At 47.7% G+C, this 22,292-nt stretch overlaps 2 protein-coding genes across 3 annotated transcripts in view; both read left to right on the forward strand.

Moving 5' to 3' along the window:
• Positions 1–7,748, forward strand: part of BRWD3 (bromodomain and WD repeat domain containing 3) — a 45,766-nt gene extending 38,018 nt beyond the window's left edge. For both annotated transcript variants that reach the window (XM_038164613.1, XM_038164614.1), the window contains 10 exons: positions 88–208; positions 711–836; positions 920–1,001; positions 1,539–1,595; positions 1,936–2,076; positions 2,292–2,444; positions 3,262–3,425; positions 3,912–4,009; positions 4,455–4,613; positions 5,784–7,748. In XM_038164613.1, coding sequence (XP_038020541.1) covers positions 88–208; positions 711–836; positions 920–1,001; positions 1,539–1,595; positions 1,936–2,076; positions 2,292–2,444; positions 3,262–3,425; positions 3,912–4,009; positions 4,455–4,613; positions 5,784–6,568 — 1,886 coding nt within the window. In that variant the 3' untranslated portion in view covers positions 6,569–7,748. The remainder of the gene's footprint in view (positions 1–87; positions 209–710; positions 837–919; positions 1,002–1,538; positions 1,596–1,935; positions 2,077–2,291; positions 2,445–3,261; positions 3,426–3,911; positions 4,010–4,454; positions 4,614–5,783) is intronic.
• A 6,468-nt stretch (positions 7,749–14,216) lies between these two features.
• LOC119695125 (syntaxin-1B-like) lies at positions 14,217–15,098 on the forward strand. The gene has a single exon (XM_038123022.1). It carries the CDS (start codon positions 14,217–14,219, stop codon positions 15,096–15,098), a length of 882 nt encoding a protein of 293 aa, XP_037978950.1.
• The last annotated feature ends 7,194 nt before the right edge of the window (positions 15,099–22,292 follow it).

Below are 22,292 nucleotides of genomic sequence, written 5' to 3' on the forward strand. Positions count from 1 at the left end.
CGAAAGAAACCCCAGAAACTGTTAAAAGGAATCTTGGTGTAACATCCCCTGGAGGCATCTAAATCACTGTGGTCTTTTGTCTTGCAGACATTTCTAATCCCTTTGCTGTTCCAGTGGACCTTAGTGCCTATCCCATGTATTGCACTGTTGTTGCTTATCCAACTGACCTCACCACCATCAGGAGGAGGCTTGAAAACAGGTTTTATAGGTGAGTTTGGGTTTGTAGCTGACATTTATTGCATTTATTATTATGTGGAGCTGAATGCTGCTTAACGTCCCTTCAGCAACTGCAGAAGATCAGATTGGCCTTGGGCAAAGTGAGTCTTCCTGAGTAATAAATTCTGCTGGTCGTGCTGTTAAGGCAAAAGCTGCTGTAGCTGCATGTGGGGTGTTGGTTGAACACCCTGAGCCTGGCTCTGTGTTGGAGGCAGAGCATGTTTGCATTGTTTCCATCCCTGCTGCCTTTGAGCAGGGGCTTTGCTTGTGTTGCAGTTGCCAGAAGGGGACTGAATGATGCTGGAAATCTCAGTTTTCCCAGTTAATCTGAGAATAAATAATTCCTGCTCTTATTTTCCCCTCTGAGGACAACCTGTTTCTGCTTGATGTGAATTCCCAATCCCATTTTTTACCTAGAATCCTACTGAACGTGGAAGAAGAGTAACATACACCTTCCTCTCCATCCCATTCCTTTAATTTTGTGTATTTTTCAGGAGAATCTCTGCCCTGATGTGGGAGGTAAGATACATTGAACACAATGCCAGGACTTTCAACGAGCCAGACAGCCCCATAGTCAAAGCAGCCAAAATTGTGACAGATGTCCTGCTCCGCTTCATTGGGTGAGTTTGGACCTCACAGACCCCACAGCTCCAGTTCCTGGGATCTTTCATTGTGTTCCTTGGTTTTTGTCATTGTCCTGCAGAGATCAGAGCTGTACTGATATATTAGAAATCTACAACAAGGTGAAAGCAGAAGACCTGAGCAGTACTGATGAGGAAGAGGAGGTGAGATCATTTCCTTCCTTTTTAAAATGCAGCACATGAAAGAAATTTTGATTTTTATTTTCTGGGTAATTACACTGAGTTTTGGAGATGAGGCTGTTTAGGCTCACCTGAGACAATAAGCTCCCTGAAGTAAAAATGCTTCTTGGAACTGCCTGTCTTTAATCTTCTCTCAGTACATGATGTTTTGTGGGAAGGATGAGTAATGAGGGGAGCTGGGAAGTGGAGCTGTTACTCAGTCAGAAGGACAACAGCTCTCCATTGTCAACGAGGCAGCAGAGCTGATTTCCTTATGTAATTCTGTGTCATTTCCCATCAGTTGATCCCTGGAGTGAAATGTCAGGTAGAATCCAGGGTGGATATCACTGTCTTGAGCTGCTTCCCTCTCCTGACACCTTCTCCCCTTCAGTGCAGTTTGAAATGTGCTGTAGTTCATGCTGCTGAGTGCCCTGTGGTTGTTGTTGGCTGGTTTTTAACCCTTTTTCCTTGGCTGAGGGTTTTCCAGACCTGCCTGTGTGTGATCATTCCCTTTGCCTTTAGGTGGCAGAAGTGGATGTGGATTCAGATGCTCCAGGCACTTCCTCTGGGAAAAGACGAGTGAGTAAAATTTCTGCTGTGGTCTTTTTTTTTTTAAATTTGATTTTAAAGAAAATATCTCCAGCAGTCAAATTTTGATGCAGCTGATAAATATAGCAAGGCTGGAGCTGAAATATTGCAGCTTCTCATGGGTTTGAGTGTTGTATATGACCAGAAAAGGCAAATTTGTTTGATTTGTCTAATTTGGATATTTCTGTGCCATCAGCTCTGCTTTAATCTTCTTGGATTTCTGTTTTTAATTGGGTAATGCTTTAATTGCAGAATACTGGGAGATTAGTAGGAACGTCAAGGGAGCAATGTGAATATTCTGATACCACCTGCAATACCTGTTTCCCTGCAGGTGAGGCGAAGGGTGAAGAGGCAGCCCATGAAAGCCAGTGCTGATGCTTGGAAGGAGCAGTGCCAGCAGCTCCTAAACCTGATTTATGAACGAGAGGACTCAGAGCCTTTCAGGCAGCCTGTTGATCTCTTCTCTTACCCTGTAAGTGCAGCTTCCACACCCAGAATTGTTCCTCCTTTGGCAGAACATCCATGCTGGGCTTGGCTCTGTCCTCTCCCTTTATGAGCTGATGTTTTCAGGGAATTATCTGCAACTCTGAAAGTAAACTAATGACTTGAGCCCCTGCATGAACACTGAGGTGATGTTACTGCTGTAGGATTCGAGAGCTTTGATTTTTCTCCTGTGTGTTCTCACAGGATTATCGAGATATTGTAGACACTCCCATGGACTTCAGCACTGTGAAAGAAACCTTGGAAGCAGGAAACTACACCAGTCCTTTGGAATTCTACAAAGATATTCGTTTAATATTCTGCAACTCTAAAGCTTACACTCCTAATAAAAAATCTCGTGTAAGTAATAAATTTTCAAGCCTGATTTTTTAACAAAGACCTTGGCCCTACATGAATAAAACACACGAAATAAGGTCTGAAGAGCAAAGCACTGCTTGTAATAAAAATAACCAGGATACACCAATTCTGTGGTTATAAGCTTGCTTTGTTCTGCTCTCCCAGATGACTTCTAATATCCATTTTCCATCTGGGACGATGGTCACTGTTGCAGCTGTTCCTTGCAGTATTTGTATCAGAAAACTGGCCACCGGTTGCTTTTATTTTTTCAATAATTTGTCCCTGTAAACAAGGCTATCAGCTTGATAACTGCAAGGCCTGGAAAGAGGACAGGAAAGTGGTTTAAAGATTTTGACATCTTGTTGACACAAATTAGGACTGAGGACATTTCGGGTTGCTTCTCTGTAGCTCTGTAAGGGTGGTGTAAGGACAGTTCACCAGGGATGTGAACAGTGCAAAAACAAAGGTGAGGAGATGTGAAATCCAATTGTTTTTCCCTTGGTATTCAAGTTCTCTTAAGGCCTTCTTCCATGCTTCAAGGGGATTGACAAAGGGGACTGTATTCCAGTAATCCAGAAATTCATTTTCCTTCAACTCTGGAAATACTTTGTACTGTTACTAAATCCTTTTAAGAAAACACTTGCTTTTGCAAAAGTAGACATGGCCCATGGAAGGAAATAATCTGTAAAGAGCCTCATAGTGGAACATCAGTATGAATTTTTTCTTTGTGCTACAAAGTCTGGACATCTCTCTGATGATTTTTTTGTTGATCTTCAAGTTATTCAATTCTAATAAGCCTGACCATTTTTCCTCACTGCAGATTTACAGCATGACCCTTCGACTCTCTGCCTTATTCGAGAATCACATGAAAAACATCATCTCTGAGTACAAGTCAGCAATGCAATGTCAGAAGAGGAAAAGGCCTCGGTACCGAAAACGGCTGAGGAGCAGCAGCAGTTCCCCCTCAACCAGCAGAGCATCCAGGTAAAGCAGGCATGGTGAGCCTGGCTGGCAGTGCCATTCCAGAGGACAGGGGTAGATGTGCTTTTGGGAACACAGCAGCAGTGTTGCTCATTTCCTGATGAGCTTGCTCTTTTGGGAGATAAAATCATGTTCAATTTGTAGCTTCTAATTCTGGTAAGTGAAAGATGATGTGGTTACAAGTGTTCCCTCTGGAGGAAATGAAAGATCAGCTGTCTCTTTACCTTTTAGCTGTTGAAAAAAGTGTTGTGTAACACTTCCCTGCCTCCATCTGATACATTATCTAAGTAAACTGACTATTGGTTTTAAAAGGGGGGATAAAACCTTGTCCCTGCAAACTCCTGTACCTTTAGCAAACAGCACTGTGGTGTAACTATTTTAGTGTTATCGTGCCTGGGAAGAAGGGATCGCTTTGCAGGAGAAATCAGTTTTGTATTTGAGTCTGTGGTGATAACAGATTTCTCTCTTTGGGGTATTCTATGTTTGCAGCCCAAAAGGGAAACAGAAGCAAGTGAAGATTCAACCTAAACCCAACCAAAATACCTCACTGCCCCTGACCAGGACTAACTCTTCAGTCTCATCTCATGGTGAGGAGAAACCCAGCCCTTCTCTTACAGCAGCTTGTCTGTGCAGGTCGAGTCTTGTCCTCATGAGACATATGCAAAACCTGCCTCTTGAAGGAGCAAGGTCCTGAAATGGGTTGTCTGTAGGTTGTTTTAGCTGAGTTTGGCTGTTGGGAAGTTGTGGGGAAGGATCAGGGAATTGGGAACCCGGGTCTGGCCATGATAAGAATTATTCCAGTGACAAAAGCCCAGACTTCCTGTGTATGGGCCTCTCTCCTACAGCAGTGAAGGATAATTAATTAAATTAATCCTACTTGGGGTTACACTCAGGAGGAATCTGTCTTTCCTTGGCTGCAGAGCAGCTTGGTGGGATTACCCTGACTTGGGCTGTTGACAGAACCTCCCCAGACACAGCCCTGTAAACAGAGCATAAAAATCACCCTGTCCCCTTGTGGTGTCCTGTCTGAAGTTTCAGATACAGCAGAAGAACCTCCGGGTTCAGCCACTGGTGAAGAGCTGGAGGGTCAACCATCTTCATCAGGCTCAAATGCACAGAGCCGGAGTGGAAATGCCGTAGAGCCAGGGAAAAGCAGACCAGTCAGGAGCAAATCTACACCCGTGAAACAAGGTGAGAAATAATAATTCTGTGCTTTGACTGACTGGTTTCACTAGAGATGAAAGATCTTGTTTCTGTCTGATGTTTATTGCCTCAGTGTAGCATTGTATATATTCCTAAACCATACCAAAAAATTGAATTTACTTTGCTCCTTTACTCTGTGGTGTGGAATGCAGATGATTCCATGTGCACTTCAGTCAAGTCCTTTAAAATCTTTCCAGATGGAAAACTTGATTGCTCTCAAACTCGTACAGTCCTTCAGGAATTACAGAAAGCAAACAAACCAAGAGAATCCCCACCCCAAAACCTTCACCTTTTATTAATCAAGCTGAAACCAAAGATGAAAAAAATTTACAAAAAAAATTTAAATATTTTTCTCACATTTAAGCAAAGTAGTTGTGATTAGAAGGGAAACAGTTCAGGTGTGGTAAGCTGGGGGATGAGTTACTCAGAGTTTCCACTGAGGTGGGCATTTCCTGAACCCTGTAGCCTTTCCCAAGTCCACACTCTTGTGCTGTAGCAGTGCTGGATGCTGCAGGTGAGCTTTTCCTGTCCTGTCTTAAAGATACTTAATCTTCATTGTCAGATTCATAACCCTGAAAACATGGAGGACTTTGGGTCCCAAGCCAGCAAGATACTTTATTGACTTTTCATTTAAGATGTTCAGCAATCCCTGTGAGCTTCCTTGTGTCATTGACTTTCTTGAGTTATGCTTTCCATTAATATTCCCTGGACTAAGCCTTTATAGAACATGCATTTGATAGGGAATAAATATTGCTTGCAGAATGTTATTTTTGTGTATATGTGGTTTTGAAATGGATTTTAGAGTTTTCCTGCCTTGGCATCCCAGGTAGGATTCACCTGACTGAGTTTCAGGTGTTTGTGTCCAACCTGGTCACTCCAGGCTCCTTTTTTTTGCCTGGATCTTCACTGAACTCTTGCTCAGGAGAGTTTGCAGTCATTGCTTCCAGATAAAAACTGTGTTTAGTTGGTAACTTTTCCTCTTAGAGCACCTGCTTGTGTCCATAGCTCATAAAGGGTGAGTAATTCCCAGTGGATCGTCCCTGAGCACACCTCAGAGACAGCTGAAGAGAATCCCAAAGGCAACTGCAGCAAATCCCACTTTTTGTGTCCTGTTTGGCTGTGGTGTGATGCTGATGGGGTTATTTTGTGTTTGCTTAGATCACTCTCCTGATGGGCCACTCACCAATGGGGATGGCAGAGAACCCCGGGCAGGAGTCAAGAGGAAGCTGCTGAGCGCCTCAGAAGAGGATGAGCACCTGGAGGAGGCAGAGGAGGAGGAAAAGAAGAGAGAATTAAAGGAAAAGTCTGGTTTGTCTTCATCAGAAAGTGGGGAATCAGGATCCAGCTCCAGCTCTGAAAGCAGAAGTGGCTCTGATTCCGACTCGGAATCAACCTCCAGAACAGACCAGGATTACATCGACGGCGACCACGACTACAGCAAAGTTGTGCAATCCAAAAAACCCAAAAGGAAAATCAAACGGAAACTCACTGGGGGCAAACGGAATTGGCAGGGCCGAGGGACAGGGAGGAGGGGCAGATGGGGCAGGTGGGGCAGGTGGAGCAGAGGGGGACGAGGGGGCAGAGGTGGAAGAGGCTGCGGCAGAGGAAGAGGCGGCGGCCGGGGAGGAAGGAGAGGCCGAGGAGGCCGAGGGGCCTCTCGAGGAGCCACCAGGGCAAAACGCGCCCGGCTCGCCGACGATGAGTTTGAAAACCTCTTTGGGGGACAGTTTGGGGAGAACGTGTTTGGAGGGAGATTCAGCCGACCCCCTCGGATCAAAACCAGGAACGAGGGCAGGAGAACTGTCCTGTACAACGACGACTCCGACAATGACAATTTTGTGCACACCGAGGATCCTTTGAACCTTGGTACTTCCAGGTCAGGCAGGGTGCGGAAAATGACAGAAAAAGCCAGGGTCAGCCATCTCATGGGATGGAATTATTGACAGATGGAAAACTCTGGAACAATTTTAAAAGAACTTCAATGGCCTTCTACTGCAGGGATTTTACCAGAAATTCTACCAAGCAAGTTGTGCGGGGACTCCACTCACGTTTCACAGTGGTGCTTTTCCATCTTGTCAGTTTGTGTTTGTTTTAAAGCTTCAGATCTCCACACTTCATTGGTCAAAACAAGCCTTAGTCATTAGGCCTTAAATTACAGAAATTCTTCCCCACACACTACGAGTTCATCACATTACAGAGGCTTCCAGCTTCTCAGTTAGAACATGACATTTTCGAGTCACGCTTATGACTTCTCTCCCTCGTTTTGTTTTTGTATTATAGAAATAGCACCTTCTTACGGAGTTTTTATGTGGTTTCTGCCATAAATCCTTAGACACAGTAATAATTATAACTTTTGCACAATACACCAATCCTAAAGGCAGCTATAAAATGTTTACAGTTTCTATATTGTAAGAAGGATCTGGATTATTTTAATCTTCCCAGGCCAAACATTGATGGAATTGTGCTGAACTGAAGTATGTCCATACTACAGTTTTGGGGGTCCTGATGTGCTTTCTATCGGTTCTTTATCAGTGTAAAAACAGTGACAAAGGGTTGGTGCCTTGTAAATATGTAGCAAACCTTTGATGTGGTGTGTCCTATGTGTGCATTAACTTTATTAAAAAGAGAATACTTGAGAAGTATGAATATCTAGACAAAAGGTGCCAAATGCAAAAGTTACTTGCATCTATTTTCTTTTTGTCCTCTCATATTTTTATAAGTATTAATCGAGATTGTGCAGCTAAAGGGGTGACTTCAACATTTGAAAGGTTCCTCCTCTTCAAAGCATGATTTTTAATAGTAGCTCAGCTACCTCTTATTTACAACTACTGGAAACTGAAAAGAAAATAGATGCTGTTATTCAGAGCATGGTGAAGAAGAGGCGAGAAGGAGCGTAGAGGGGTGGAAGTTGTGAGTAGCTGTATCTTCCTTGTGTTGCCACCATGAAAACAAATGCAGTGGTTCTCAGAGGTGTTTGGGGCAGGTGGGGATTTGCTTGTGCAGAGGGGCTGCTTGGCCCCCACTGCCCCGTGCTCCATGGAAATGTGGTTTGGGCCCGCTGGGCTCTCGGAGGTGCTGAGGGAGCTGTCGCCCCCCCAGACTGACTCTTGTGTCTCAAGCTTCCAGAAGCTTCCACAAGCTTTGCACTGTGCTCTTGTTGTCCTGGGAAATGCTGACTTGAAATCCTCTGGCAGTGGTAGTGCAGTTGGTGAGGAGATCCCTGCTCTGGCTCCTCGGTGACCTCGGCGGTGGTGTGGGCTGAGCTGGAGGTGAGCAGCCTCTTCCTTCCTTCCTGGGCTCTCCTGGAGTAGATGTGGGATTCCAGCTTCCTCCCCTTGTCTGACAGTTCAGAGCCAGGTTACAGAGAGAACAAGTCAGAACAGACTACAAAGTTCCAGTGGAGTTTTTCAAGTTTTTTAGGTTTTTTTTAAGCTTTCATCCAATATCCTGAAGTTCTTCTGTGCACAGCTTGGTCAATAATTCTGGAAAACCTCAGGCAGCAAAGAGTGACCCGTGTATATTCTCAGATGCAGAAGGAATTTAATTTTTGACTTTCTATATTAAGCACTAGCTATTTTATCTCGCTTTCCAAAAAAAAAAAAAAAATCCTAGTTAGATGCAAAAATGACTTGAAAATAAAAGAAGCAGAGGTTTAGTTTTGTGATGGAGGAGAGTATATCCTAAATTGCTCATTAATATGAGTTTATGGTACAGTACGAAACCCACACTTTTAATTTTGTAAGGAATGTTTGGAATCAGCTGTAATCCATTGCTATATTTGATTTGGTTTTTGATGGGGGGTGGGGAAAAAACCAAGTGCAGAGGCTCTCCTAGTTCTGTGTTGGGCTTTAAAGTATAAACACCTGTCCTATCATCTCTCTCATATATCTGTATATATACACGCATTTATATTTATAAGAAATGTATTATTTGTTTGACTGATTGGTCTTTTTACATATGGTAACCAGGAATAGCATGTATGCATCAGTCCATAGTTGGAATCATATCCCTTAGATCAGTCCTGTGAGCTAATGTAAACACTATGGGTTCTATCCTAAAGCCTGAAAAGCTTGAAATGCAAAAGAAATGCTTCTTTCCTCTATTTCTGACTGGCCGAAAATCCACTTATTCCTTATTTATTTTGTGTAGGGGTCGGGGAGAGAGAAACCACAGGGATTCCAGAGAAATCATTTTATAAGTTGGTGTATTTTAGCAGCAATTAGAGTAAAATTAAATATGTTCTTAACTGTATCTTTTCTCTGTACTGTGAAGATACCAGTGAAGCATCACTTTGCTGTGGCGTAAGTATTACTGTGTCCCATGACTATGAGCTAGAGCAGGGGGTGCTGGGACAGCAGAATTTAGTGTAAAAATTGAAAAAAAAAAAGCTTCTTTTTTTTGTGCATGAGAACCTTTTATAAGCATGACAAATAACTTGGTTTTAGAGCTGTTCTTTTTGCTTGGATTTGTATCTGGATTCTTTCTCTGAGTTGGGCAGTTGATTTCTCATAGTTCTGTGGAATAATTACACTTTTGTAGGAGCTTGGATGCTATCAAATCCCAAATCCTATCAGGAGCCACTTATGGGTGTGGTAAACTTAGGATGAGCCCAGCAGGTGCAGCAGAAGCAGGATTTAAAGTGATTTAAACAAAAGCTGAGCTCTGGCCAGGCTGCAGAGTCAGGAATGTGCTGTCTTTCCTTGCACTCTTAAAAAACTCCAGACTCTGCCTGAGGAATGGGATTTAAGGTCTGATTGTGAATGGGGTTCCTGAGGGTGAGCAGGCAGGCCAGGAGCTCCTCGGTTCCTGCAGATGTTTGGGCATCGTTGCCTCTGTTCCCTTGAGATGTCCCACTGCAGATCCCAATCCCGAGCTGCTGGGGCTCCTTGGGGACACCTTGGGAAAGGCTCCAGGCCCCCACACTCCATCCTGCAGAGACAGGGCTGAAATCCTGGCTGTCTTTCCTCCCAGCTTCTCCCAGCCCCAATCCACTGTCCCTGCAGTGCTGCCCTTTCTCTCCAGCCCGGGGCATGGATGGCACAGCTTGTTTGGCAGTAGTGAGGTGCTGTTGTCTTGGATATTAGGGATAATTTTTTCATGCAAAGAGTGGTCAGGCAGTGGAAGAGGCTGCCCAGGGAGGTGGCAGAGTCACCATCCAAGAACTGAGCACGTGGCCCTTGGTGGTTCAGTAGCTGTGATGGGATGTGGGTGAAGGTTGGACTTGATGATCTTGGAGCCTTTTCCAACCTTAATAATTGCATTATTCAACCCAAACTTCACCTGCTTCTTATTTTCTCCATCGCCGTTTATTTTCCTCTTTGCCATGCCCCCCTCTCTCCTGTAGTTTCCTTTTATAGGCTATTTATTTATTCTCTTGGAAACTTTCTTTGGGTATCGTGATGAATTTTATTTTGGCTGCCAGGCTGTTAGGTTTAATCCAAACCTTTCTGTTGGTGCTTGAACTTGGATGGATTTGGGCAGTTTTATCCCTCCTCCCTCTTTCCATCACTCCTTTTTCCCTCATCCAAGCAGAGGCCACTCCCTAATCCCAACCACCCCCACCCTGCAGACACAAAAACTAAAAAGAATTGGGGAGAAATAATTCTTGGAGGATTTTTGGCTGCTTCAAATTCTGTGTCCTGTTTGCATAGTTTCATTTTCCTGGAATGTTTTCCTCAATGTCCATCTCAGCTGCTCCTCCTGTGGGGAAGCAGAAGGACTGAGTAGTTCAGAGAGCTTGGAAAGAAGCTGGCACCAGGGGTGTGGCAGAGAGTTTTTAATCAATTTTAAAAATTAAAACATTTGGAGGCTCTCTTGACTCCCAAAAACAAGATAACTCTTGCAAAGCATTTGGTTCTATCAGGAATGTCTCTGTTCTCCAAATCACAGAATATTAACATGAGAAAATCATTTTAAGTCACTAATTTTTGTGAAAAGCTTGATTCATTCCATTTTTGAGTGGTGAACACCAGGGAAAAGTGAACAGCTGTAGGTTTGAGGATGTTGTGTCCTGATATCTGGAGCGTCCTGTCATGGATTTCATGGGTTAAAAACGTCTTTGTGTGTTTACATGTCTTAATTTTATCTTTTTATTTAAAAAAACATCCTGCAGAGTTTTATAAAATACTGATGATTTCCTGAAGGAGCAGTTAACCCTCCAAGGCTAACTCCATATTTAATAGGTAGGGAGCTGTTGTTGTGTTCTTACGATGTGTATTATAGCAAATCCCTGCGCATGAGCGACAGAGACTTTTCAACTCTTCAATATACCCGAGGTTTACACATGGTAAAAAAAACTCCTTTATGTACAGTAAGTAACAGCCTGCAAAATTTAGTCTAAAAACTCGTCTTTTTTTAGTCTTAGAAATGCAAAGACCTGTTGGAAGCTTGTATATTTTTACTACGTCGCGTTCGGCCCACAGCGAACTCACACAACTGTGCTATGAATCCCTGAAAAATTTCGATTTCCAGTGGGAATTGCTGTCACAGCCTTAACTCTAGTGTTCTAAAAATGGTGCTGAAATACATTTTTGTGTGTGGATGTGGGTACCTGATCCGAGTCTGTGAGACTTCCGAGGCAAACCAAGCACTTGGAGTTACTACTCCTGGTAGTAACTGCAGCCACGCTGGGGAGCTGGCAAATGCATTAATAGTTGGGGAATAATTCCAGCAGTGGGAAATCGGGAGCAGTTCCTCGGTTCGGGGGTTTTCACTGGCAAGCACTGCGGATCTTCCTGGGTTTTGGGTCTGTGAGGAGCTGTTTGGGGGGGAGGGGGGTGAAATCCTGCCGGAATACTCGCAGGTAAAATCCAAATCCGCCGTTTCTCTTCCTAAAATTCTTCCTCAGAGAGTGGTGGCTGCTCGGGTGTGTTCAGAACTCAACGTCTGAGGATTATTTTTCTGTAGAAATAATAATTCAGGCTCTTCATTCCTCCATGAGTCATTAGAGCAGATTTCATGTAGAAATACCACTTGATGTCAGAGCAAAATTCACATGATTTAGGCACTCCAGGTCGTGTTCTGGATTTAAAATACTCCAAAAATGCACAAAACTATTAGAATTATGTCTACTTTCTATATTATTTTTTTTTCAGGTGATATTTATGCCCATATCTTCACATCCGCTATCTCAGGTCCCTTTAATGAATACTTCAGGGATTTTGATGCCACATGTTGGCAGACCAAATGTAATATTTATATGCAATGAGCTGTTAGTTTTTTGTATTGTACAAATGTAAATTTGTAAAGATTTTTTTCTAGAGTTTTTTTGAAGTCACTGATGTAATCTAGGATGTTTCATTTTCCAGCTGTGGGATTGTCTTAATAAAAAAAAATAAAAAGAGAAACTCTTGCTTTGGTTTTGCATTGCTTCCTGAGTAGCTGACACATTAAAAGGTGTAAAAAAAAAGTAGGTAAAATGGAGGTTTTAACATTAAAAAAATTGCTTTTTGATGCAACTGGCTAATTTTTTAGTTTTAATTGGAAGTTTTATAAACTGGATATAGAAACTTTATTTATAAATGGATAGATAAGCTTTTAAGTTTTTATACACTGTGAAGGTCTTGAGCAGGATGGGATGGAGACCCTCACCCCAATCACCATCCGATCTGGCTCCAAAATCCCATTTTTCTGGGAAAAAAAGGATAGGAGCAGCTAATGATTTCTTGGAAAAAGAAGGGGAAAATGCCTAAAAGTGCTGTGAAATGGCTAAAAATGCCATGAAAGGAGCAGGGGAGGAGGAGAAGGAGGAGGCTCTGGGCGAGGTCCCTTGGTCACTGTGGGACACAGGTGAGTTCAGAGGGTGACAGCTCCAGGGGAGGGTTGGACCTGTTACCTAAGGGATATTTCATGGGAAACAAGGAATTAATTATTCCTCTGCTCTTGCCCTTGTTTAATAGCATGATAACATTGTTTAAACAGGGATTTTGGGGGTGGATGGGGCTGGGTTTGTGTAGAGCTGCCGGGGGGGATCCGTGCTCGGCCGGGGGCAGCTGCTGACAATAAATAACATGGAATAAACTCAGCAGGAATTTCTTCCTGGAAAGGGTGACCAGGCATTTCTTCCTGGAAAGGGTGGAAGGAGTTGCCCAGGGAGGTGGTGGAGTCCTCACCCATGGAGGTGTCCAAGGAAGGACTGGAGGTGGCACTCAGTGCTCTGGCCTGGGGACAAGGTGGGCATTGGGCACAGGTTGGACTCGGTGGTCTGGGAGGCCTTTTCCAGCATTAATGATTCTGGGATTCTGTCATTCTATTTTGACTTTTCCCCTCATTAATGTGCTGACTTATTTGACATTTCACTTTATTGTGCTGATTCCAGTGGCATTTCCTCTCCAATGGGAATGAATATCTCCCTTTTAACAGAACACTCATCCTCCAAACCCCAGGGACAAAAGGGCTTTTTCTTTTTTATTTTCCTTTTTTTTTTTCTTGATGGTTACAGAGAACATAATTAAATTTGTTTTGCAGAGATGCTGGAGCCCCCCTTTATGTAGATCCATAAGATGGCATTGGAGGGAAGAAATTCCACTCCCTTCAGAGTTGCTTGACCCTTGCTAAACCTCCCTTGGCTGTCCCTCTGTCGATATTATATTGATATGGTATTATATTGATATTATATAATAGCTGTTGTATACTTTATATTATCATGTTAAGGTCATATGGGATAATGCACGTTATAAAATACATTATGTAAAATACCAGAGTGGTAGAGAACAACTGTTTTTCCCATGCACTTTGGAAATGCCTTTGTAGAAGTACCTTTTTAAATGTATTTTTTATAGATGTCTTAGAATTCAGCTGTGATTTTTATTCATTTCAGCAGCGAGTGGACTCAACACTGCCTTGCAGTGATGTGCGGGACAGCTGGGTTATCCCGACGCTCATTTCCAGCCTGGAAAACCCCCGGAGCACCTTTCTGAATTCAGCCCCACGGTGGTTCAGGTGTGCAGGCAGAGGCCAAGCTTTGCCTCCAATCCTGTCCAGTTCTGAACAGGAACGGCGTGAGCCGAGTTCCAGGAGTGTTTGGACAGCGCCTGGGGGCCAGGGTGGGATTTTGGGGGATGCTGCTGTGCAGGGCCGGGAGCTGGGCTCCGTGATCCCTGCGGGTCCCTGCCAGCTTGGCGGAGTCAGCGACTCCGTGTCATTTGCCCTCCATTTGGTGCATGCAGGAGCTGGGTTTGGGCTCACGCTGAGGCCGCGGGCAGGCTGGAGCCGGCTGGAGCCGTTTGGAAGGCCGGGGGTGCCGGGCGGGCCACCCCCTCCGTGCCCCGTCCGTCGGGACTTGGGGGTGTCCTTGTTTCTGGGTGAATAAAAGCCTCTTTGTGCCGAGCCTCGGCGGATCAGGTGAGGAGCCGGAGCCCGTGCCGTGACGCAGGTGCGGGCGGTGCTGGCAGCGCTCCCGGCCCGGGCCTTGCTCCCGCTCTGCCCGGGACGAGCCCTTCCCTCCGCCGGCGGTGGCCGGCCCGGGGCTGACGCAGGACCTGCCCTCCTCCCTCAATATTTGCTCTGGCGCCAGCAGGGAAGGCTCGCAGCGCTGCCGCAGGAGCTCCAGCCTCACACGTCCCCGCACACGGTGCCGGAGCCCCGCGGAGCATGAGGGACCGGCTGGCGGAGCTGCAGCGGCGAGTGGCGGCCGAGGGGGACCCGCACGACGATTCCCTGCGCCTCGACAACCCCGCGTTCGTCGGGGACGACGCCAGCCCCGTGGGCCGGGCGCTGCGGGAGGCGGCCGAGCTGTGGCGGGCGCTGGAGGGGCTGGAGCAGCTCTCGGAGAGCATCGACAGGACGCAGCAGTCGGTGCTGTGCTGCACCTCGGAGGAGAGCATCGCCCGCGAGAAGAGCGGCCTCGGCGCGGCCCGGGCCGCCTTCGCCCGCCAGGCCGCGGCCCTGCAGCCCCGGCTGGGAGCGCTGCCCGCGGCCCCGGTCGGGGGCTCGGGGCGAGCGGGGCCCCGCGTCCGCCAGACGCAGCTGTGGCTGCTGCTGCGCCGCTACGGCGCCGTCCTCGCCCGCCACTACGCCCGGGAGAGCCGCTACCGGCACCGGCTGAAGGAGCAGATCCAGAGGCAGGCGGAGCTGGCGGGCATCCACCTGGGCGCCCAGGACGTGGATCTGCTGGCCGAGAGCCCCCAGGGGCCTCGCATCGTCGGCCGCGACCTGGAGGAGCTGAAGGCCAAGCATCACCTGGGCCTGGCCCAGGCGCGGCAGCGGCAGCTGCTGGAGCTGGAGGCGCAGATGCTGGAGCTGCGCGGGCTGTTCGTGCAGCTGGAGGGGCTGCTGGCCCAGCAGCACGGCGCTGCCGACAGCGTGGAGCAGCACGTCCTGCGCACCCTCGACTACGCGGCCCAGACGGGCGGCGGGGTGAAGAGAGCCGCCAAATACCAGCGGCCGTCGCGGCGCTCGGCCCTGCTGACCGCGGCTCTCGGCCTCTGCTCCTGCTGCCCCTGCCTGCCCTGCCCCGGCCGGGGCCTGCGCTGAGCCGGGGCTGCGGGGGCACTCACCTCGGGGATTCACCCGCGCCGGGCGGGAGACGGTGTCTGGTGGGAGGGAGAATGTCCTGTGCTTCTGGAACAGCAGGGGAGGAGACGTGGACACCTTGTGTGAAGGTGTGAGGACCGTGCGTACCTTGTAAAATGGTGTAAGGGCCATGCACGCCTTCCTTGATGGCACAGAGACCATGCACGGCTCGCTCAGGGATGCAGGGTCCAGGCACACCTCACACGGCGGCATGGGAATCACACACAGCTCTGCTGATGGCACAGGGACCATGCACACCACTCCCAATGGCACAGGGACCGTGCACACCTCTCCTGATGGCACAGAGACCATGCACACCACTCCCGATGGCACAGGGACCATGCACACCTCTCCTGATGGCACAGAGACCATGCACACCTCTCCTGATGACCATGCACACCGCTCCTGATGGCACAGGGACCGTGCACACTACTCCTGATGGCACAGAGACCATGCACACTACTCCTGATGACCATGCACACCTCTCCTGATGGCACAGGGACCGTGCACACCGCTCCTGATGGCACAGGGACTGTGCACACCACTCCTGATGGCACAGAGACCATGCACACCGCTCCTGATGGCACAGAGACCATGCACACCTCTCCTGATGGCACAGGGACCATGCACACCATTCCCAACGCACAGGGACCATGCACACCACTCCTGATGGCACAGAGACCATGCACACCACTCCTGATGGCACAGAGACCATGCACACCTCTCCTGATGACCATGCACACCACTCCTGATGGCACAGAGACCATGCACACCACTCCTGATGGCACAGGGACCATGCACACCACTCCTGATGGCACAGAGACCATGCACACCGCTCCTGATGGCACAGGGACCGTGCACGCCTTGGATGGCAGCACAGGGACTGGTTGCACCTTGCACAGAGATGGAATAACCATTCGCACCTCACCTGGAAGCACGAGGACCAAGAACCTCTTGCACGGTGGCACAAGGACTGCCAGCACGTTTCCTGATGGCACAGGGACTCTGCACACCTTGTGTGGAGCACCTTGTGCATTTATGCAAGGACAATGCACACCTTATATAACAATGTAAAGATCATGCACACCTTGCTCGATGGCACAGGGACCTTGCACATCTTGATGGCATCATGAGGACCATGCACCTCCATTGCAGCACCCAGCCAAGAAAAGCACTTTTAACGCTCCAAAAACTGACTTCAGAACTGTCACATTTTTTTGGTTTTGTTACTGTTTCAAGGAGAGAGGGCAAAAAGCCTGTTGAAGTTTTTGGCAGGTCTGTGGTTACATTTGCGGGGACCCAATGGCTTGGTGCCACCAAGGAGCAGCATGAAGGTTCCTCCACCACACCCCAATCCTGATTCTCCCCACTTCCTCCAGTTTCTACTCCCTTGGGGTTATTTGGTGCGTTCATGTTGCATTTTGGTCGTTGCTGGTTTGTCAGGCAGTGGGTCAGCTTTGGGCTGGGTGTTCCTCATGGCTCATCCCATGCTCTGACACCAGGAGAGGATTTGCACAATTGTTCTGGGAATCTGCAGGCTTTTACTTCAACCTGCACATTGCCAAGCAAGCCACACATGCTGGAAATGCTGGAAATTTCGAGCAGCCCTTTTATTTGGCCCCCACATCACCACCTGAATTTCCCAAAACCTCTCAAATTAAAGCCTGGGGCCAGGTTAAAGTTTTTTGGGACCCCTTGTGGAAGGTCCCTCTGTGTCCTGGTAGTTCCTGGCAGCTCATCCCAGTGCTCTCAGCACTCCTTACATTTATTTTCATCTTCTGGCTGAACTTTAATAAAACAATTTCTCAATAACCTCTTGAGTGTGGAGAGTTATTTCTTTGCAGCAGGGAGCCCAAAGCTAAGGAAGAGCAGAAATTGAATAACTTCTCAGTGTGTTGATTGAGTTAAATTCTTAGGAATGTATAAAAGTTAATTTTCAGGCTGATAAATTCATATTTGCTGTTGACCTGGAAGACTCCCACATCAGGAATATCCATCCCTATGAGAGCTCTGGCAGCCAAGCTGAGTGGTCTCAGGTCCTGCCCTCTTCCTCCTTCTTTATTTTCCATTTGTGAGGTCTAAATTTCATTCCAATTTTGATGAATGGAAGTTCACCTTTATTTAATTTTCATTAAAAAAGAAAAACAAACCCACAACTTCCAGACCATTGGAAACACCTCTTGCATCCCACATCCAGCCCCACATTTACTGTGTGACTGCAAGAGCGACCTCCTGGGAAGCCCTGAACTTATTTACAGCTCCCAGGATACAAAGAGAAGGGAAATAAACCTGCTGAGGTTGGGAGGTGGCAAATCTAAGCTCAATAAAACATATTTAACCTCCTTTCATGCCTCACTGTCACAGCTCCGTGCAAACAACCACCCTGGAGCCCTCTCGGCTGGCTGGGCAGTGTCTGGCCCGACTGGTTTTGCTGCTCAGGAGATCATTGTCCATGAAACACAGGGGAAAGCTGGGTCAGCAGCAGTGCCTTCAGCCAGGACGAGTTCCCTGAGGATTTCATGGAGCACAGCTGCCCTGGAGCCCGGCACAGAGGGGATGGTGCTGTGCTCGTGGGGCTCCGGCAGCCACGAGATCTTTGGTTTGGAAAAGGCCCTAAAGATAATCCAGCCTCATCCCCTCCATGGGCAGGGACACCTTCCACTGTCCCAGGCTGTTCCAATCCCCATCCAACCTGGCCTTGGACACTGCCACGGATGGGGGAACCACAGCTTCTCTGGAAAACCCATTCCAGGGCCTCCCCACCCTCACAGCCAGGAATTCCTTCCCATTATCCCAGCTGACCTTGCCCTCTGGCAGAAGGAAGCTGTTCCCCCTTGTCCTGTCACTCACGGGCAGCTCAGACTGGAAATTCCTGTTTCCCGGAGCCTGAAGCCGTGTTTGCGCAAATCTTTGTGTTTTTTTGAGCAGAGACTCAGATTTAGGGGCTGTTCCTGGATGGGAGGGCAGAGTTTTCATGACGGGAGGGAAAGGAGAGGGATTTGTGGCAATTTTTTATCCTCACCACGCTCCCATCATGCCATGGGAATGACGGACACGTCTCAGTCTGCCAGGATCCCACGGTGGCACTGCAGGATGAATCAAGGACAGCTTCCAAGGGATGATTCGGTGCCTAAGTGCTGTTTGCAAAGCTCCAAGGGAGATCCAGGGGACAGCTGGATGTTGTCCCTGGCAATCTGCATTGCTGGAGCTCTGGAGCCTCGGGGATGAGTCACACCCAGGGATGGGACAGCGGTGACGTCCACGGGATGACTGCCCTGGCTTTGCCTGGAAACGGGGTCAGGGCCACCTCTGCATCCACGGTGATCAGCAAGGCTTTAAACAGCCCTAACTTTGAGTTCTGGTGCAATTCTCACTTCAGTTTTGATGTTTATAACTTGGCTTCATGCAACATACCCACCCCTCTGGGCTCCGTGACCTGGATCAACTTCTGCTTCTCTAAAAAAGGGCTTTGTTTGAATGATTTTGTCAGTCCATGTGCACCACAACATCTCCATGGAGTCTTCGATAACTTTTTGCTTGGAATACAAAGTTTTTCAGGCTGGATTAACACTGAGAGGCAAAAAATTGACTGTTCAAACACAGAAAAATGGGTCAAGCTGAACTTTGCTGTATCAAATACACCTTAACGAGAGTTGTCCCTCCTGTTTGTAGTGGCACAGAGCCATTTGTGATGAGGAGCTGTTTCACAGCTCGAATGTTCTGTCTGGCTTGCAGGAGTCTGTCTCCAAGACAGATCCTGTGGCACTTGGTTTTATGGGAGAAGGAGATGGCCTCTCTGTCCTCCAGGAAAGGCCCGGTATTTTTTATTCTCCACAAAATTACAGTGGCTGAGTGACATCATTTCCCTCATGTTCCTCAACACTGAATCCTATTTCCCAAATATTAGCACAGCAATAAACCTGAGACCTGTAGAAAGCTTTGGAGCCATCAACCAACAACGAGTGAACTGGTGGTGACTTCCAGATGGAATCATGGGCAGAAAGCACCAAAGAGGAGCAGCCAGTGTCATAAATCACAATTACTAACTGGCATCATTATGTGGGCCATGAAGATCAGTTTTTACTTGTCTTTACTTTTTAACAGAGATGTGACTCAAACATGAAGTGGGAGAACTGGAAGAGTTGTTTCCAAGCGTGGTTTTCAAGAGCAATCCTCTCTGGATGACACGGTGAAAACCTGTGTTCCTTTTTGTCCCCAGGTCATATCCTTCAGAGGGTGGATATTTCTGCATTTAATTCTGATATTATGCAAATGGGAAGAGAAATAATGGTGTCAGTGCCTCTCTGAGGTGAGGGTACAAAGGCTTTCCACACTGGGATGGCATAACTGCAATAAAACTCTGTTTTACTCACTGCTTTAAACACAGCTCAACTCTAAACCAGCTCCTTTTTAAATCATTTACTCATTTTCCTTTTATATGGAGCCTGACAGGTTTCAGAATAACTGAAGTGGAGAATATTAGGAAGAGAGGAGCAGGGAAGATAAACAATCTTGAGAGCAGTGTACAAATGCAGCTCGTTCAGTGCTGGAATGGGAACATTCAGGCACTTTTTCCAAAAGAAGCAATTAGCACTTTTTAGATAGCTGTGTTATGTGGCTGCAAAAAACTCCTTGTGTTCACTGCTATGAGGAATGGATGAGTTTTATTCACCACAACAAAAAGGATTTTATTGAAAACAGGGAACAGATAGAAGACCTGAAACCCAAACTTTTGTTGGAAGTTAGTGGCTGCATAATCCGAGTGGAGCAGGGAGCTGGGTTGGTTAAGGTGGCCAGCAGATATCCATAGCATTCATACAGGAATTTTTGGAAGTTTCCTTGGTTCCTGCCCCAGCATCCTCAGAGCTGAAATGTTTCCTGGTCTATTATTTCAGTATAGAATCCCAGGATGGTGTGGGTTGGAAGGGGACTTAAATCCCATCCCATCCCACCCCCTGTCACAGGCAGGGATAGCTTCCACCAGCCCAGGGTGCTCCAAGCCCTGTCCAGCCTGGCCTGGGACACTTCCAGGGATCCAGGGGCAGCCACAGCTGCTCTGGGCACCCTGTGCCAGGCCCTGCCCACCCTCGCAGGGAAGACTTGGTGGCTGAAAACCATCAGCAGCACAGGAAGACCATGAAATTCCTGAGCCACACCTGTAGGGATGGTTTGGATTCAGCTGTGTCCACAACAGCTGCAGGAAATCCAAATCCCAGCCGGGGTGACTGGAGGGACCATGGGGACATCCAGTCCAGCATCCCACGAGCCCAGGTCAGCTGGGACTCTGCTCAGCCAAGTCTTAACAACCTTGAGGGATGGAGACCTCAATCTCTGGGAAATCATCCTCAGGGTAGTCTGTCAAAGAAGTTTCTGTTAAATTTGGTGGATATTTGGAGAACTGAAGTGCAGGTTGGCTGTAACTTGGGATCTGCAACACTTCCTCTAATTTTGCTCCATATTCTTGAGTTTTAACCATGCCTTGTCAACGTTCAGAAATGTAAATAGGGACTGGAGCAGATGTGCCTCAGTCTAGGATAGAAAATCAGTATTTTGTGCTTTTGTCTCCGAGCTGTTGAGGAAGCTCTGGGAGAGGATTGTGGACGTGACCCAGCAGATCTGCTCTGCCGTGGAACACAGGCCCTCTCTCTTGTGCTGCCTCAGAATAGAGTTTAAAAGAAATAATTCTTATTTCCATACTGAGTCATTGCTGGCACTTTGTTGAGCGAGTGAATTTCATTTCAGCTGGTGGTGAATTGGGGACAGGTGCAGAGGATCAGCTTTTTGTTCTCCTGGCAGATGCAAGGAGGGGGGAGAGCAATGTGGCTCTCCTCCATAAAGCAGCCACAGAATAATGGTAAATTAAGACTAAAGCATTTCTCATGAATAAAGGCAGAAGCACAAAGTTTCAGAAGAAAATGTGATCCACAAAAAACCAGAAGTTTCCAAACTTGCAAAGTATGAATTTGTTATAAAGCCAGATATTTATCACTTGTTTTAGTGGCTTTGAAACATCTCGTGGAATCACTTAGGTTGTAAATAACCCAGCTGGAGGAGCAGAAGGTGGATGAAGTCCCCCAGCCCAGCCCACGCTGCTCCGGGTAGGTGGGAGGTGTTACAACAGGTACAGACCTCAGAGCTTGACCTTGGACCTGGCCACCACAGACATTTCTCACCAATTCATTACAATCTGGTTTTTGCACTTATGTGATTCCTAGAAGTGTTTTTTGGTGATTTGGGCCTGTTATTTTATTATTTAAACGGTTATTTCTCAGTTAGAAAAGGCTGCAATAAAAGTCTTCAGCAATATCAAAGCTCCATCTTGAGAAAAGTGATGTAATGAATAAAATTAACTATGAAATGCTTGAATAACTGATTAAATTTGGGGTTTAGACACTGGCAAAGCTGCAGGATACTTTTCACTGTCGGACAGTGAACCCTCCTGGCTTTGGGGCAGCCAGTTTTGGGGCAGGCTTTGGAGTGAAAGAAAACCTGAGCGGTGATTTCAGCAGAGTTCCACCCCAGGGTCTACATCCTGCACCATTTATCCTTCCAGGGATAAACTCTGAGGTGTAATTCCACCCCAGTTCAGCAGTTTTATATTTTTTCATAGTTTTCCACTGTTTCATGGTTTCCCAGCCAGCGACAGCCGTGTCCCAGAGCTCCTCTCCCGTGCAGAGAGGACACAAGCGGCCCCTCGGCAGCTCCGGAGATGCTGCTCAGGCTCCTCCAGCCCATCTGCCAGGCGCCTTCCAGGGATCCGTGTCTCCAGCAAGGAATTATTTACGTGTGGGCTCACACGGGAGCAGCCCCGGCAGATGGATCCCAGCTGGGAATCCCTCCCTTGGCCCCGTCCCGAGCCGGAGGAGGGCAGTGACCGCCCCGCGGGGGATGCTGCCGGACGGGGGCATGCTGCCGGAGCGGGGGGGATGCTGCCGGAGCGGGGGGGATGCTGCCGGAGCGGGGGGGATGCTGCCGGAGCGGGGGGGATGCTGCCGCCCAGCCTCTCCCGGCTCCGTGTGCCCATGGCCCCGTGCCCGTGGGCGCTCCTGCCGGCGGGAAAGACCTGGGCAGGCTGAGGATGCGTTTTAGAGGAGGAAAAGCGCCAGGGATGGGAAGGAAGCGAGGCCCGTGGGTGGCTTGCAGGGAGGCTGCCAG

Source organism: Motacilla alba, chromosome 4A (assembly GCF_015832195.1).
Source record: "Motacilla alba alba isolate MOTALB_02 chromosome 4A, Motacilla_alba_V1.0_pri, whole genome shotgun sequence".
NCBI lineage: Eukaryota > Metazoa > Chordata > Aves > Passeriformes > Motacillidae > Motacilla > Motacilla alba.